Source organism: Ylistrum balloti, unplaced genomic scaffold (assembly GCF_031769215.1).
Source record: "Ylistrum balloti isolate Yb309-2 unplaced genomic scaffold, AGI_CSIRO_Ybal_v1 Utg371122, whole genome shotgun sequence".
Lineage (NCBI taxonomy): Eukaryota > Metazoa > Mollusca > Bivalvia > Pectinida > Pectinidae > Ylistrum > Ylistrum balloti.
In genome coordinates this window covers 206,233-222,327 of record NW_026782616.1, presented here as the reverse complement: position 1 = coordinate 222,327, position 16,095 = coordinate 206,233, and the positions used below count along the sequence as shown (strand labels likewise).

The following is a 16,095-nucleotide window of genomic DNA, read 5'->3' as shown; positions in this document are numbered from 1 at the left end:
TCTAACCGTTTTAGTAAATTAAGCACCGTGGATTTTTTTAGTTGACCTTAGCTTATATATTGATAAAAATAATATGCTTTAGTTAAATGAATTTTGATATTGGCGATTGTTTGAGCTAAACATTTTCTTAGACTTATTTTTGCGGATATTTAATACCGTTTATCGTTTTTAACTTTATAATTAACATAGAAAATAATATTATGAATTTTTTATTTCGAAAATAGTTCATTGTTATGGTCATCTTCTGTTAATCAAATCTGATATAAAAGCGTAGTTGCTTATCTATTATATTTTCAAACAACAAATGAATAAAATCCAATGAAAGTCTGTTTTACTTCCTCATTGATGAACAGTGACCAATCAGAAAGTCCGACACGAATTTCAAACATCGAATACGGGAAATCGCACGGATTAGCACCAATGTTGACACACACATTTTAGCTAGTTCAAGCAGTTGCAGCCTAGGTATAGGGTTGTTCTTCACCTGTAGTGATCAACAGTGACAGTTCATCAGGTAATAGTTAAATATTACTAAACAAACCATCTACACTCGTGAAGATAAATATATTTGACATCGATTAAGATTCTCGATCATGCATGATCTTGTTCTAATGGCGGATGATCATGATATGTGTTTTGCATGAAGCACATTCAGGGCACCCAGATAAAATCTGTTTACGATAATTATTTTCTAATTTTCAGTCTGGTATAAGTGGCTAATTCATATATATGTCGGGTCGATAATATTGTCATCACTTTATCATGAAAGATGTAAATACATACATAGCAGAAAGTGGATGGCTATTCATTTTGATAACACTCCCCACTCAATATCTCGCCTCTTGCAAAGAAAAAAATGAAAGCAAGCATTTGGTAAAAGAAATGTCTAAAAGTGACAGCAGGGAATAAACGAATCGGAGTAGACAGAGAGATGTCCACCCACATGGAAACAGATCTTAAGCTTGCATGCAAGCTAATTAGAATTGGGATCTAGATCAACCTCTCTGACCCGAGTTCACTTGAAAATGTAGTTAATCCTACTGATATCATAATTTATTCTTGTACACAGATTTGGTTGGTTTCAACAAAATGGAGAATCCCAAAATAGAGTTCATACGTGAAACTAATTGTTCTGTCAATATAATGCTAAAGGTGTCCTTTTAACAATAACTACTTCAAAAACAGACGATTATGAAATTAAAATGGGCATATCTATAAATTCAAATTTTCATATAATCTTTATTAGAGCTATGTCTACTGTATCAGGCTTCATACAGGCCTTGAAAAGCTCTTTAAACAATTCCTAGTCTTGAAAAGCCTTGGAAATGACATTAAAGTCTTAGAGGGCCTTAAATTTCATATAGAGAGGCCATGACTTTCGGAAATGAGCTTGAATTTCATGGAATTTGTATTAGATATAGTTTCCGTATGAATTTCCTTTGTGTTTTGTTGGTTTTTCGTCCTTTATAAGTTAATTTTGATTTTATTTCCAATGAAACTGACATTCACTGATACTGATCATAAACAAAATAAGGTTTGACAGCTGCTTCATGTCAGCAGTTTCATGACCTATTGTCAGCTGACCAGAAATGTTTGCATTTGTGGTGATGTTAATTTGTCTTTATGTTGATTTTAGAGAAAAGTTTCTATATATAACATTTGCCAACTTGCATGGATCATGCAATGTCTGCAACATCTTGGAACTTTGTTTATCCACACTGATGGTATCTGGCAGCTTTCAGAGGTGAAATCATGATACAATTCATGTAAACACTCACAATTTTATTGAAACTATGGCAAACATAATTAGCTCTAGCATTTCAACTGAACATGTCCTCTGAGGCTGTCACCCACTTGTGAGATATCCTTGGATTTTCATCAAAATTTCATATTGATTATATGCATAATCACTTTATTGAATTAATGAATATTGTTGTGTGAGACATTCTTACAATTTTCATGGGGGATGCATTTCAAGAATCCTAAAAACTTTACTTGGGATATCCTTAATGAGTTAGTATAAAAGCTAATGGTCTGCTTATTATGAATTGACATTGTCAGTAAACCAGAATTTTTACCATTTAACTTCTAGTAAAATCTGAAATTGCTTTTCTCTGTGTTTTATAGGATGGCTGCAGAGCCTGGCCGAGTACTGAAACCTGTCAACAGTTCTAGTGGTCCAGATCTCACTGCTGCAGTCAAACCAAGTACAAGTGGTGGAGCCAAGACCAAGGAGAAAACTCAAACTACATCTGTGACGGAAGCAGCAAGGTGAAAGAAATTCTCTCAAAAATTCTCAAAATAATGGTTGTCTAGGTTTAACATTTTGTTGACCAGGGCAGTGATGAATCGACAGTATATATTCGTGAGCCCTTTTCAACTACGATGAAACTTCTTCAAACTGACCATGTATGGGACATGAATATTGGGCCAGTTTAGAGAGGGTTCAGTTTGTGGAAGTGAAGCAAGTTGACCGGTCCTGACTTTAATATAATTTTAACAATTCCATTCACATTCAGCATTTACATTGCAACTTTATAGTGATAATTGTATACTACATTTGGCCTTCGTAGAAATGAAATCTGCTCATTGCCTGGCAATCTCAAAGTAATGTTACTTAAGGAGCAACAAAGCCCTGGTCGGAGGTTGGCTTATCCGAAAGTCTAACCAACCTATATATTTAACGAATATATATTTTTGCTAATCAGTAAGAAAAGTTGTCCTCTGAAATAACACTTGATTAATATTTTCATTCTGTATGTGTTAAAATAACATCATTTAATTAGCCACAATTTAGATGATAAACTGCAGTTTTCTAACTCTGCATCAGTACTTATTTTCAATTTATCTGTGTTCCTTGCTTTGGTGAAGTGATTTTCAATTTGTTTCAATCATTTCGGACATAAAATTGGTTCAGTATTCAGGGCTCTCTATCTGCCAGATTTGGAGCCGATATTCGGCCCCATTCCCAATGCAAAATAGTATCTTTTTTTCCCCAATTTAGACCCCAAGTTTTCCCAATTCTAAGGAAAACACCATTATTTTCCCCAATTCTAAGGCCCCCGGGCCCCAGTCCCAAAATGGGGTGTGAGAGCCCTGGTATTGAGAGGTATCGATATTGGGAAAGTCTTTATTACTATGATAAAGAGGTCATCATTCCGTACATGGCTATTGTGTTTGGTATCAAGAGGTGATTTGTTTTGTGAAGTTTAGGGAGGTTGCACTGTATATTGCTAAAAACACTGGACCTCACAATGATAGTTTGAATTTGAATTCCAGTTATCATTCTATTCCCATCAAAATTTTAGAGCACAGGAATTAGGACTGGCATATATATTTATCACTGCCAAGGAATTCCTCACTTTATGTTTTACATATTTGCACTTGTGTTTTTGTACATTTAAGGAGAGAAACAACAAAGTACAAAATTTTAATCAAATTACAAGTCTTCCTTTAAAATATAGTTTCACAATACTTATGGACATGTTTTCCCTAAAAGGAGATATGTACTGTGTACTAAAGACTGTATAGACACTTTTTTATTCAATATTGTTTATATGAAACAGATGTTACAGTGAAGAAAATGTTTTCTTTTTCCAAAATTTGGTATTAACAAATTTGTTGCAGATCCATATTGGAATATGCTGTCAGAATTTGTTGTGAAATAAACAAAACAGTTAATAATTAAACAACATGGGAAACCAAAACTGTCAGCCAATGATATAATGGGACTTAACATCCACAGCTTATAGTTCAGAAGGAACTGGCTGCACATGTGTTGAAGAACTGTTACTTTATTTAGAACAATATATTGCCCTTTTAGAAGTAATGATGGATAAAAAGTCTTTGTATTAGCTAAAAAGCGAAGAGTTGCCAAATGATTCTTGACTAATTTGAGAAGGTTTCTAATGCCTTTAGATAAAGGCCACCTAATCAGATATAGTTTCTGAGAATGGAACTTCAAACTGTTATTAGTTTCTGTGATCAGAAGTCTAAATTGTAATACTGCAATCAACAGATATCAGTGTATTCTTTTTCTAATTTCAGGAAAAAATGGACTTTGGAAGACTTTGATATAGGAAGACCATTGGGTAAAGGAAAGTTTGGGAATGTATATCTGGCCAGAGAGAAATCGACTAAATATGTTGTTGCACTTAAGGTGAGACCAACCTTCCATTCCGTTATGGCATATTTAATACCTTCATTCTTTAAAAAGAATAGTGAAATATTCTGAATGTCATGTGTTTTCATACCCTCATATGACATTGGTATCCCCACGTTTTCTGTTAAGTTTAACAGTGAATCCCTATGGTGGTGTAATCCTTCCATACCTTCTGTGAATCCCTATGGTGGTGTAATCCTTCCATACCTTCAGTGAATCCCTATGGTGGTGTAATCCTTCCATACCTTCAGTGAATCCCTACGGTGGTGTAATCCTTCCATACCTTCAGTGAATCCCTATGGTGGTGTAATCCTTCCATACCTTCAGTGAATCCCTACGGTGGTGTAATCCTTCCATACCTTCAGTGAATCCCTATGGTGGTGTAATCCTTCCATACCTTCAGTGAATCCCTATGGTGGTGTAATCCTTCCATACCTTCAGTGAATCCCTACGGTGGTGTAATCCTTCCATACCTTCAGTGAATCCCTACGGTGGTGTAATCCTTCCATACCTTCAGTGAATCCCTATGGTGGTGTAATCCTTCCATACCTTCAGTGAATCCCTACGGTGGTGTAATCCTTCCATACCTTCAGTGAATCCCTATGGTGGTGTAATCCTTCCATACCTTCAGTGAATCCCTATGGTGGTGTAATCCTTCCATACCTTCAGTGAATCCCTACGGTGGTGTGAATCCCTACGGTGGTGTAATCCTTCCATACCTTCAGTGAATCCCTATGGTGGTGTAATCCTTCCATACCTTCAGTGAATCCCTACGGTGGTGTAATCCTTCCATACCTTCAGTGAATCCCTATGGTGGTGTAACCCTTCCATACCTTCAGTGAATCCCTATGGTGGTGTAATCCTTCCATACCTTCAGTGAATCCCTATGGTGGTGTAATCCTTCCATACCTTCAGTGAATCCCTATGGTGGTGTAATCCTTCCGTACCTTCAGTGAATCCCTATGGTGGTGTAATCCTTCCATACCTTCTGTGAATCCCCTATGGTGGTGTAATCCTTCCATACCTTCTGTGAATCTCTATGGTGGTGTAATCCTTCCATACCTTCAGTGAATCCCTATGGTGGTGTAATTCTTCCATACCTTCAGTGAATCCCTATCATGGTGTAATCCTTCCGTACGTTCAGTGAATCCCTATGGTGGTGTAATCCTTCCATACCTTCTGTGAATCCCTATGGTGGTGTAATCCTTCCATACCTTCAGTGAATCCCTATGGTGGTGTAATCCTTCCATACCTTCAGTGAATCCCTATGGTGGTGTAATCCTTCCATACCTTCAGTGAATCCCTATGGTGGTGTAATTCTTCCATACCTTCAGTGAATCCCTATCATGGTGTAATCCTTCCGTACCTTCAGTGAATCCCTATGGTGGTGTAATCCTTCCATACCTTCTGTGAATCCCTATGGTGGTGTAATCCTTCCATACCTTCAGTGAATCCCTATGGTGGTGTAATCCTTCCATACCTTCAGTGAATCCCTATGGTGGTGTAATCCTTCCATACCTTCAGTGAATCCCTATGGTGGTGTAATCCTTCCATACCTTCAGTGAATCCCTATGGTGGTGTAATCCTTCCATACCTTCAGTGAATCCCTATGGTGGTGTAATCCTTCCATACCTTCTGTGAATCCCTATGGTGGTGTAATCCTTCCATACCTTCAGTGAATCCCTATGGTGGTGTAATCCTTCCATACCTTCAGTGAATCCCTATGGTGGTGTAATCCTTCCATACCTTCTGTGAATCCCTATGGTGGTGTAATCCTTCCATACCTTCAGTGAATCCCTATGGTGGTGTAATCCTTCCATACCTTCAGTGAATCCCTATGGTGGTGTAATCCTTCCATACATTCAGTGAATCCCTATGGTGGTGTAATCCTTCCATACCTTCAGTGAATCCCTATGGTGGTGTAATTCTTCCATACCTTCAGTGAATCCCTATCATGGTGTAATCCTTCCGTACCTTCAGTGAATCCCTATGGTGGTGTAATCCTTCCATACCTTCTGTGAATCCCTATGGTGGTGTAATCCTTCCATACCTTCAGTGAATCCCTATGGTGGTGTAATCCTTCCGTACCTTCAGTGAATCCCTATGGTGGTGTAATCCTTCCATACCTTCAGTGAATCCCTATGGTGGTGTAATCCTTCCATACCTTCTGTGAATCCCTATGGTGGTGTAATCCTTCCATACCTTCTGTGAATCTCTATGGTGGTGTAATCCTTCCATACCTTCAGTGAATTCTATGGTGGTGTAATCCTTCCATATTTTTAGTGAATCCCTATGGTGGTGTAATCCTTCCATATTTTTAGTGAATCCCTATGGTGGTGTAATCCTTCCATACCTTCAGTGAATCCCTATGGTGGTGTAATGTGACCAGCTAACTGAATGCTGACACTTCTGCATTCTATGGATATAATGAAATGATTCCATTTCAGTTGACAATATTTTTTATTTTTTTAAACAGTGTGTACAAAATATTAAATAACACTCAGTAAACGATATAATCTAATTTTAAAGAAAACGTATGGGACTGTAGATATTATGTAAACAGTACCACAGAGATGCTTGTTATTTATAAACACCCTTAATTGATCTGTAACAGAGACAAACCAATGCCCATTATATTTTGACTGTGCTGCACTGTATCGACAAACAAATGATAATGGGTCTCTGTTGTCAGTAAAGTACAGGCAAGGAGAGAACACCCAGAGGTTACTTGTCAGCCTGTTCTTGGATGGTGGGGGAGGGGTTTAAGGCAGGCCCTAGCATACGTTCATATTCTCAAGTAAGTTATGGAATTATTCCCAGGCTTGTGAAAAGAGTATTCATTAATGTAAAAGTATACCATTAGTCATATGTCAGTGACATATATATTTTATGGATGTTTAATTGGTATCATGAGCATAAAACGTTCTGTTGATGTTACGGATTTGTTGTAATATTTGCAGGTGCTATTTAAGTCACAATTACAGAAAGCTGGTGTTGAGCATCAGCTTCGACGAGAGATAGAAATACAGTCCCATCTGAGGTAAGCACAAAGCTGATAAGTCAACAGACAATATTCACTGATCAAGTACCTAACAGGAGTAATAGAGGTGTGGGTTTACAGGGTAGTAACCTTATTTACCATGTAGATATTACAGTCATATATTCATTTGCTGTAGAAATAGTTTTTCTTCAGTATTCTTATCATATTAGTATGGAATGTCAATAAAAAACTAAGGACAGATCAATGTCTATCAACCAGAACTTGGAACTATGATCAGATATTAATTCTATTTTATGCAGATGTATATTACAAAGTTATGATCCAATTTTGTAGACATCCAAACATCTTGAGGTTGTTTGGATATTTCCATGACAAATCCCGTGTTTATCTCATCCTGGAGTATGCACCTAAAGGAGAGCTTTACAAGGAGCTGATGAAGGACAAAAGATTTGATGAGAAGAGAACAGTTAATGTAAGCTATATCTGGTTTCATGCAGTTTTTATTTATAGATAAAAAGTAGCATGTGTTAAGTCCAAAGTTACACTTAAATATCCTAACAAAAGATTACATAACAAAGGAAAATTTCCCAAAAATCTATTTTTCAACAAGAAGAAGCTTAGTGGATAATAAAAGTGTGTATTTCAGACTCTAAAAGTCTGATTTCTTGTCATTTTTATTGTGAAGCATGTTCAATCTGTTCAACAAAGTCTCTCTTTAAAGAGAAATAATTGTTGATTGCCTGACATTGTTTATATATCTTCAGTATATAAACCAGTTGGCCAGCGCCTTGCAGTATTGCCACAGTAAAAAGGTCATCCACAGAGACATCAAACCAGAAAACCTCCTTCTCGGTCATACAGGGGACCTCAAAATTGCTGACTTTGGCTGGTCAGTCCATGCACCATCATCCAGGTAAGGGAATTATCTGTACTGATCTGAATATAGTGAGGATTTATGTTGAATATATAAACATGTGGCAAATATATCAATGTTGCAAATAGTGTAGATCCATGACGGCATATGTTACATTTATCTAAAATTTATTTCCTCCAGGAGGACCACATTGTGTGGCACATTAGATTACCTACCACCAGAAATGATTGAGGGCAAACTTCACGACGAAAAGGTGGATCTGTGGAGCCTTGGTGTGCTATGTTACGAGTTCCTTGTGGGAAAGCCTCCATTTGAGGCAGAGACGAATTCTGACACATACAGACGGATAACGAAAGTTGATCTTCAGTTCCCACCATATGTATCTTCTCCAGCTAAAAATCTTATCACAAATGTAAGAAGTGAATCACACTCTTATGCTGTTTAAAATCTTATTACAATGGAATTTCTATTAACATTCAAAAGTCAACTTCTTGCTTTCTGTCTTGAAGTTAGTTATTAGTGTACAATTCTATTTTCCAGATTATAGCTGCAAATTTCCAGTAGGACTGTAACACATTTTAGGAGTACTTGCCTTACCCTCTGTTACTGAAACGGATTGTGAATAACTATCACTTTTAATCATATATAGAATGATTTGAAGATTGCAATAAAAATAATGTTCTCGTGGATTTAATTAATCATAGCTCTTTGATGAATCACAATAAGATATCCTTGACTGCTTCACTTTTCTCCTATCTTTTGTCATATAATCAAGTGTTTCAGATTGAGTATTAGCTTTTTTCTCTGTCATCATGTGCCATGCATCACCTTTCCATTCAAATGTCTTCTTCACAATAATCAAAAGGCCAAAGGTTCTTTTGTTTGGCTTGTAGCATGATAGGATAAAGGGTACAAAGTTTAAAAGGGTGACCTTGACCCACTTTCACGGTCACAGGGATTTAATATGTTTAAAGGTTTTTAATGACTTCTCAATAACTAACATGCCAAGGATGCTGATATTTGGCCTATAGGATGAGGGGTTGAAGGGCCCTCAAGTTTTTTCAAATGAGTTTATTTGACCCACTTTGAAGGATACAGGGGTCAAATTTGTTGAAATCTTTAAACAACTTCTCGTTAAGTAAAAGGTCTAGGATGCTGTAGTGATGGTCTAAGATGATTGGATGAAAGGCTTCCAAATTCATTTATGTGATTAACCTTGACCCATTTCCAAGGTCTCTGGAGACAGATGTGTCAAAATCTTTAAACAACTTCTTCTTAGTAACCAAAAGGCTCAGGGTGCTGATATTGGCTCTGTAGCATGCTTGGATAACGCACTACCAAGCTTCTTTAAATTAATTACTTTGACAATTTTTTTAATTTATTTAAATCATTAACCTTGACCAACCTTAAGGTCTCTGGGATCAAATGAGTCGAGATCTTTAAATTCTCTTTTTCAACAAGCAATAGGTCCTGAATCATGGTATTAGTGTAGTAGTTTGTATTATGGAGAGGATATCAAGTTTGCGGAAAATGTTTTTATGAACAGACGATGTCTACTTTGTAAACTGTAGAGTAGTTGAGCGATGTAGGTCTATTTGGCCTCTTTCATATATAGGTCTTCATAGGCCCATGTGCCTCTTGCTCAATACTTACTTGTTTATATTTTTATGAAGTTTTTTCTTACACATGATTCCTATGTTTTTTCTGTTTTCAGCTGCTGAAACGTGATCCAAATCAGCGGATTACTTTAGACAAAGTGCTGGAACATCCCTGGATCAAAGACAATTTACATCCTGTAACATCCTAGTCTATAATTCTTTCTCTAAAGCATTTTTGTGATCGTCAGGACAACATGTCTGTATTCTCAGGATAGACATGTCTTTATTTTCAAGAAGTGGAGGTTACCTGTGTAACTTATGCAACGGAAATTCCAGGTTTTGGATGTTGAAGGAGATTATTGATGTATCTTGTGGAAGTGGTATGGATCACAAAGACATCCTTGACACCGTGGGAGAGAGGAGACGTTGTATATTGTGATAATTTATTGACTTTAGATACCATTTACTCAGGAATTTCTGCTCCTGATGCCAGCCACATGTTTTTTCTGCTCTTTACCTTTTACATTTTGGTGGTTGATATCTTTACTCAAAAGAATTTTTTGAAATAATTCTTATCACGAAATACTGCACTGTTATCAAGATACTCAAAAGGTGTGAATATTTTTAGTAGTTAAAGAGTGTTTTTTAATAAGGGATGATGAATACGTTTTTGTGGATATATATCAAAATCATTTGATGCCAGAAGTGTAACATTTAAAGGGAAATGCTAAATTTAACAGTCCTTGTCTAATATAGCAATCTATTGGTTTTAAAAACACTGGATCAGTTTGGCTGAAGAAAAATGTTTCTTTCATGAAATGTACATTGACCTCAATTCTTTTGATATGTTGTGAAATGTTTGATAGAAATTATGAGAATCACATAATTTGTTTTGTGTGGCCTATAGGTTAAACTAATGACAGGAACACGTGACATTTTATTGATTGCAGTGCTATTTATTGTCTCTAGTTGGATTTGATGTGTATCCACAAGTTAAGTCGTTTCATAGGGAAAAAAATCTTGTCATTATTATATCTTCATTTTATGATATGATTAGTGAGGTCAAAATCAATGCAAACCGGTCGTTTTTAAAGTGGACTAGCAGGGATGTCTTAATAGTGCATCATAAAATACAGTCATTAAGGGATTGAACAAAAATTATCTTAATATTTGAGATACCCTTTAGGGAGGTTTCATTGCATGAAACTCTTCATTTACAATTACTTTCATTGAGCAGGGATCTTCCACTGTCAAGCTAACAGGAGAGTTATTTGTGGAGTTTTGCTAATCCCACAAAGTCATTCCTTAAACATGTCTTTGATCAGATGTTTGGTTTTGTTTTGGTTATTAAATGATGAATGCACATAAAATCAGATCAAGTACATGTTTAATCATTCATCAAAAATGGAATCAAATATGTCACAGGTGTTGCTTACATAGTCATTTAATTGAAAGTCTTATATCACCATTTTAACCTTATGTATGTTCTCTTCAAATTGATGTAATGATGATGTCTTGCTGTTTGTCTATTCTGGTTTTTACCAGTGAGTGTCTGTACCAAGCTCTTGTGCGAGACATTTAATTTCAGGCATAATACGCAAAAAAAATGTCAAGGTGTGAACTTGAAGCATAATCGTACTCGTTTTGTATAGATTTACTGTATTTTAACTGGTTATTTAGAAATCATCAATCTGATACAAACTTCTGTAAATAAATATAAACAAAACTGTATGTGTGATGACTTCAACGACAGCAGAATAAAGGTTGGTAAAAATAGACTAAGGTACACATTTGTGTATCTACTTACGGTAATTAAACAGGCGATGACATATTGGCAACACATCTCGGTAATGAAAAGTTGAATAGCCTTTTCAGATTAGAAAAAACAAAACAAATGATTGTTTTCATGCCAAATTTTAAAAAGATTTATACGAATATTGCTATTGAGTTATGTAAAACATTTGTATGTGTTTAACTCTTTTAAAATATATATACCCACTGGTGATGACCCCTTGATACTGAAGGGACCAAAATACCTGCTTCTTCTATTTAAACTTTCCTGAAGTCTTTCCTCTCTACTTATTCTGACAAGGATTATTGAAGACATGTAGGTACCAGTATGTTTATTGAATAGAATTATCAAATGAAATAACTTACGATTGTTTAACAAATTAACAAATAATAAGAATGCTGTTTTGATTGTGATTGGGTGGCACAGTTATAATGTATGTGCCTTCTCGTGTCAGGTGATCAGAGTTGGTGATCCTCAGGGATCAGAAATGTAGATTAGGCCACCTGCCCGAGCATGTCGTTCCCTATGATAAATAAGACCTGTACTTCCATCTGAGCTAACAAGATTGATCGACGTACATTTGTAATATAATTTAAATGTTTAGCAAAAATTCAGTATAAAAATAGGGTTATTAAACTTTTTTCTGCGGTCTTCTTTTAACCAACACCACTAAGTCAGCAAAGCATTTGCATTGATATAAAATATTACAAGTTTCCCAAAGAGCAGTCTTGAATTAAAGAAAATTACAAATTTGGGGGCACTGAATTGTTTGGATATAGTTTGCAGTGCTAGAAGTTGCTTATTGCCAAAGATATATTCCATGCCTGTCTAGGAAGTTGATATATACACCAGTATTTCTTATTATTCATTTCATGATTGTATTACACAGCATGCCTATGATCTCTCATTGAACTGTCCAGAACTTATTGTCAGTGTAAAACATATCTGTGTGCCTGTTCTTTGTGTGGGTTTTTTTTTTCTTTTTTCCATTTTCAGATGAAATCTTTTCGAAAGGAAATTCATGTGTATTAGATGACATTTTTTTCTGTGAAATTAATTATGTGTTCTCCTACTTTGCAAAAGCTGTTGATGCCAAAATTAAACATTCTCTTACCCAACAAGTAAAACTACAAATTTTAGAGGCCATTTGCTATTCTTAGTTCATCATGAATGTAACATTGTGTGAGTAATATATGAGTATAAATGACGTATTTCTCTTGGTAAGTTGATGTTATGTATGACAAATAAAATGATGTAATGTGATATTGATACACATGCATATTTCTATTATGTAAATAAAAAGGCAATATCATCAGATGCGTTGGACCTTATTTTTGGCACAATATATATATATTTAAATATAAGGGTTGAATTCACAATGTCTGTTGAAATATATCAAAATAATGTGTTTCAGGTAATTTTGATATAGCTGTATTAATGAATTTATATTGGTCTAAGATAAACTGAAAACATGTTTGGACAAATAATTGAATCAAAAGGCCTTCAAAGGTTGATAAATTTATGTAAAGCATTAACATTGTGATTTAGAAAGTGTTTATGGACATATTCTTCACAGATAAATAATTTACCAATGAAAGGTATTCTTTTTTTGGCAACTAGTTATAATATACAAAATATTGATGGCATAGATCTGCCTGATGCTTTTATCAGGTATTTGGCATCAACCTTCATTTCATCTGTATTTCCTCTTTAACAGATCTTTTAACTTCTTTTCTACTTCCTGACTCATAAATGAAATTTAAAACCCCTCCATGATATAGCCATGAATTGTTATGGTCAAAATCCATGATGACTAATTATTGACGGACATGGAGCGATTTTAATAGCCCACTATCAGATGATCATGTTCTGAAAAAAAAAAAAAAAAAATCAATAGAAAATAATCAGGAGGTATTTTGGTTGGTTTACAATGAACATGAACAACGAATGTTTTGAAAAATTATTGTGGATGTCTAAAACCAGTTATACGACAATTAATAGTTATATAGACCGTCTCAAACACAAGGTCAACAGAGAAAGGCATACAACTTGCACAAAAGCTTAGCATCTATCAATTCTTGACATTTTCCCTGACCAATTTTTGTGTTTTTTTTTTCGTGTTCCTACATTAGGCATCTTCATGTAAAGGTTTCCCCGGCCAACCGATTCAGGTATAAACACAGGGACTAGGCACAATTTTTCAACCCACAGACCATAAATATGTATTACAAAATCATTGTATAATAGGCATATATATGGTTCGTGGGTTGGGAATTCGTGTCAGTTTCCCGTGGGTATATATTTTCATCTATCTGCTGAAAGGCCTAAAGACATCAGGCCCATTAAAGCAACGATGTCGTTGCATACAAATCAATGTTATTGTAGTGTCCTGTCCTTCCACCTACCATCATTATTGGGCTGGGTATTTCAGGAAATATTACGAACAACACATACGCATAACCATTTTCTTCCTGTACAAATGTACTACTCGAATGTTATCTCCATCAGGAACAGCGTTACCATGACATAAAGGAAGTTTTTTTTTATCGGATGTCAGAAATGAACGCTGTGTGATCAGACACGATGTCGCCACCTACTCAACCATTCCATGACCTCTGATGGTTAATAAACAAGGAAGTAGATCAATGTTATCTGTGTTGTCATAAACAGCATTTTCTCCGCACGTGACTTCCTTAGATGTTTTTAATGAAGGACACCAAAATTATTTTTACATTGTGTGTGTTTTACCACGTGATGGATAAAAACATCTCTTTATCCACGTTATAGAATATGTCTGTATTGTTAATTCATATCAATAAATCACTATAACAGTGTAAGTTCACGTACGACAAAGTATCAAGACATGTTTGGTGAATACTAGTGGAGTCAAATTCAATAAGATACTAACAGGCAAGGACAATCCCATCACATTTTGTAAATCACGGGTTGTACTACCAGGTACAAACCAACTAACGGCCAAGCTGATAATATACGTCAATGCTTTATGATGTGTCCCAATTTCTTCATATTCATATGTGATATTGACCCTCATTTGTTTTATTCCCAAAAGCAATAATACAGTTAAATTCACTAGAACTAGAGAACACTAATTAGCAAAACTTCCCTGTTTTAATGTCATAGATAATTCTATCAGAAATTGGAAATTTTAAAACTGTCATGAAATAATTTCCCGTTTTCTTTTCTGTATTATAAAGGTGTGTGGAAAATGGGTATTTCTGTGCTTACTTTGTTACCTGATACCCGGCATTTTAACAATTATTTGTGAAAGGCTAGGAAATTGTGATATGTTTGAATAAGACGTCGAACCTACCGAATATATTAATTCTATATACCTCGCACTAGAACTGAGAGAAAAGTAGACTTTTGTTTAACAATTCTTTGTCGAGAAGCACTAGTTGACTTCAGTGGCATTATTTCTATAACAATCAGTGTAACTTATCAAAATCGGTGCAGTGATTTTTTTTGAAGTTCAAAGTTTAGCAGGGGTATCAAAAGGGTATCATAATAAGTCACCATGAGACTTTGTCTCAGGTAACCTAACAAAACGCAAAAAACAAACAAACAAACACACACACACACACTCAAAAGTGCACGTTTACATACAAGCAATCTTGTCCTGGGATCACATTAATATATGACATCACGATATAATTACAGATATGTAATGTTTTTTCCACTGGTATCTGCTTAGTATAAATTCCCAAACACACGGTCCGTACTTTGACCCAGTATTAAGCTGAGAACACGGACTGTGTCTTAGATTGGTATGTTCGGCTTGACACAACGTAATATGTAACACTCATTTTAAATACATATACACACACTTTTAAAACATCACAGCAGATCTCCTCGTAAACACTCCGTGTCTCTAATCCTTCCCGGATATGATGCTGATAAGGCTGTCATCCTTTGAACCTGTTCCACCATCACACATATATCGACAATGATGCAATACACAGTCCCGTTCTTGTTGAGATACTTTAGACATTCTTTGGATAACCGCTGATATAAAGTTCGCCATTTTAATTTGTGTACCTTTTTCTGACTTATGAATGCAAAATCATTTCCTACAATTACCCACAACAGCTTTCCCTGTAGCAAGTTTCTGGTGTTTTTAACATCTTCAATGAAATGTGTGTGGTCAAGTTTTTGTTTGTTACATATATATAGTAATATCGACGGTATGGTCCAATATTGATACTGGATCCTAACACAAACAAATGTTTGTTGGATGTGTATTACTGGAATAGATATATATATGATCAAGGAAGTTATACGGACAGTACGGACAAGCACAAAGTCAAATTTTCGAGACAACCTGTCCCTTTATCAAGACACCAATATTACATAAATTACATCACATACATAGAACTTCAAACTAAAACAAAGTTATCAATCTAAATCGAGAGCGGTAGTGTAAAAGGTGTCCCGATAATCCATTTAGAACGTGTCAGAGATGTACCGGTAGACTACTTTCCTCGAAGTGTGACATCGAGAATTGTTTTCGTTGCGGACACATAGATGCTCAGTGTCTAGAATTCGAAACATACAGAGATTTGACATGAAAACACATGGTTTCTGTCCGTTATAAAGTTCCTTCGGTGTCCATCGGCCGAAGGGATTATCGAGACAAGAAAGAATTGTCAT

At 35.5% G+C, this 16,095-nt stretch overlaps 1 protein-coding gene across 1 annotated transcript; it reads left to right on the top strand.

The window, feature by feature from the left end:
* The first annotated feature begins 437 nt into the window (after positions 1-437).
* Positions 438-12,726, top strand: LOC132560835 (aurora kinase A-like). Its single transcript, XM_060225526.1, has 8 exons — positions 438-514; positions 2,128-2,271; positions 4,048-4,159; positions 7,123-7,202; positions 7,497-7,635; positions 7,928-8,076; positions 8,218-8,449; positions 9,752-12,726. Exons 2-8 carry the CDS (start codon positions 2,129-2,131, stop codon positions 9,842-9,844), a joined length of 948 nt encoding a protein of 315 aa, XP_060081509.1. The 5' UTR covers positions 438-514; position 2,128; the 3' UTR covers positions 9,845-12,726.
* Positions 12,727-16,095: the final 3,369 nt, after the last annotated feature.